This window comes from Apium graveolens, chromosome 7 (assembly GCF_009905375.1).
Source record: "Apium graveolens cultivar Ventura chromosome 7, ASM990537v1, whole genome shotgun sequence".
NCBI lineage: Eukaryota > Viridiplantae > Streptophyta > Magnoliopsida > Apiales > Apiaceae > Apium > Apium graveolens.
Window position 1 is genome coordinate 14,740,712 of NC_133653.1, and position 1,075 is coordinate 14,741,786.

A 1,075-nucleotide genomic window follows, 5' to 3' on the forward strand; every position below is an offset into this window, starting at 1 on the left:
TTAAGTCAATCTTTGAGAAACAAGTAGCTCTTTCCCATTTATCAAAGCAAGTCATCGATTCGCGGTAGAGGATACTTATTCTTATTCCTCAACTCATTCAATTTGCGATAATTGATACACAGCATCAGACTTTCATCTTTCTTATTTACAAATAGCATTGGTGCACCCCTCAGGGATACACTCAGGCAAATAACTCCTTTATCCAGCAATTCCTGCAACTACATCGCTAACTCTTTTATCTCGACAAGCGCCATTCGATAGGGAGCTTTCAATATTGATTCCGATCCAGGAGCCAAGCCAATCGTAAACTTGACCTCTCGATCTGGAGGTACTCCAGATTATTCATTTGGAAACTCATCGGGAAAATCTTTAACTACTGAAATATCTTCGATCCTTAAGGACTCCTTTTCTACATCCTTCACATGTGCTAAATACGCTTCACACCCATATCGTAACAGTCTATTCGTTTGGAAAGCCATTAGAAACTTCTTCTCTTGCTTCTTTCCTTTAAATATCACTTCAATACCATCCTTGGTCTCTAATTTCACTTTCTTACTTCTACATTCGATTTGCACATAGTGGTTTGAAAACCAATCCATCCAGAATAGAACATCGAATTCTTTTAACTTAAAAAGAATGAAGTCAGCGGAAAAGTGTCGACCTTCTATAATCCTATCATAAATGGGACAGATTCTCTTGGCCGTAACTCTTTCTTGATTCGCTACTTCTCTAATCAAATTAGGTTCGAGAGGGTATGCAACACACTTTAATCTAGCAATAACACTTTCAACAATAAAGGATTTAGTTGCTCCAGAATTCATTAACACTTTAACTTCTACTGAGTTTATATCAAGCATACTTGCCACCACATCTGCATTCTGTATAACATATTTCATTGTCATGTTGAATGTTCTTGCCCTTGGCTGAGTTGCTGGTGCTGCAGAGGGAGATGGTCCAGTAATCCTTAGCACATTCGCCTTCTGAACAGGCTCTTTACAGTTCCTTGCCATATGGACCACCTTTCCATGTTTAAAATAAGTTAATTACGGCTTCCGTGCTTCACTTGGGCATTCCA

General features: G+C 38.7%; 1 protein-coding gene across 1 annotated transcript; it reads right to left on the bottom strand.

Annotated features, from left to right (window-relative positions):
- Positions 1 to 338: 338 nt before the first annotated feature.
- On the bottom strand, positions 339 to 821 carry LOC141673303 (uncharacterized). Its single transcript, XM_074480039.1, has one exon. The coding sequence runs from the start codon at positions 819 to 821 to the stop codon at positions 339 to 341; it is 483 nt and encodes a 160-aa protein (XP_074336140.1).
- Between the last annotated feature and the right edge of the window lie 254 nt (positions 822 to 1,075).

Bases quoted from the DNA above. Each gene is read 5' to 3' on its own strand.
- LOC141673303 (XM_074480039.1), bottom strand. From the start codon at position 821: ATGAATTCTGGAGCAACTAAATCCTTTATTGTTGAAAGTGTTATTGCT.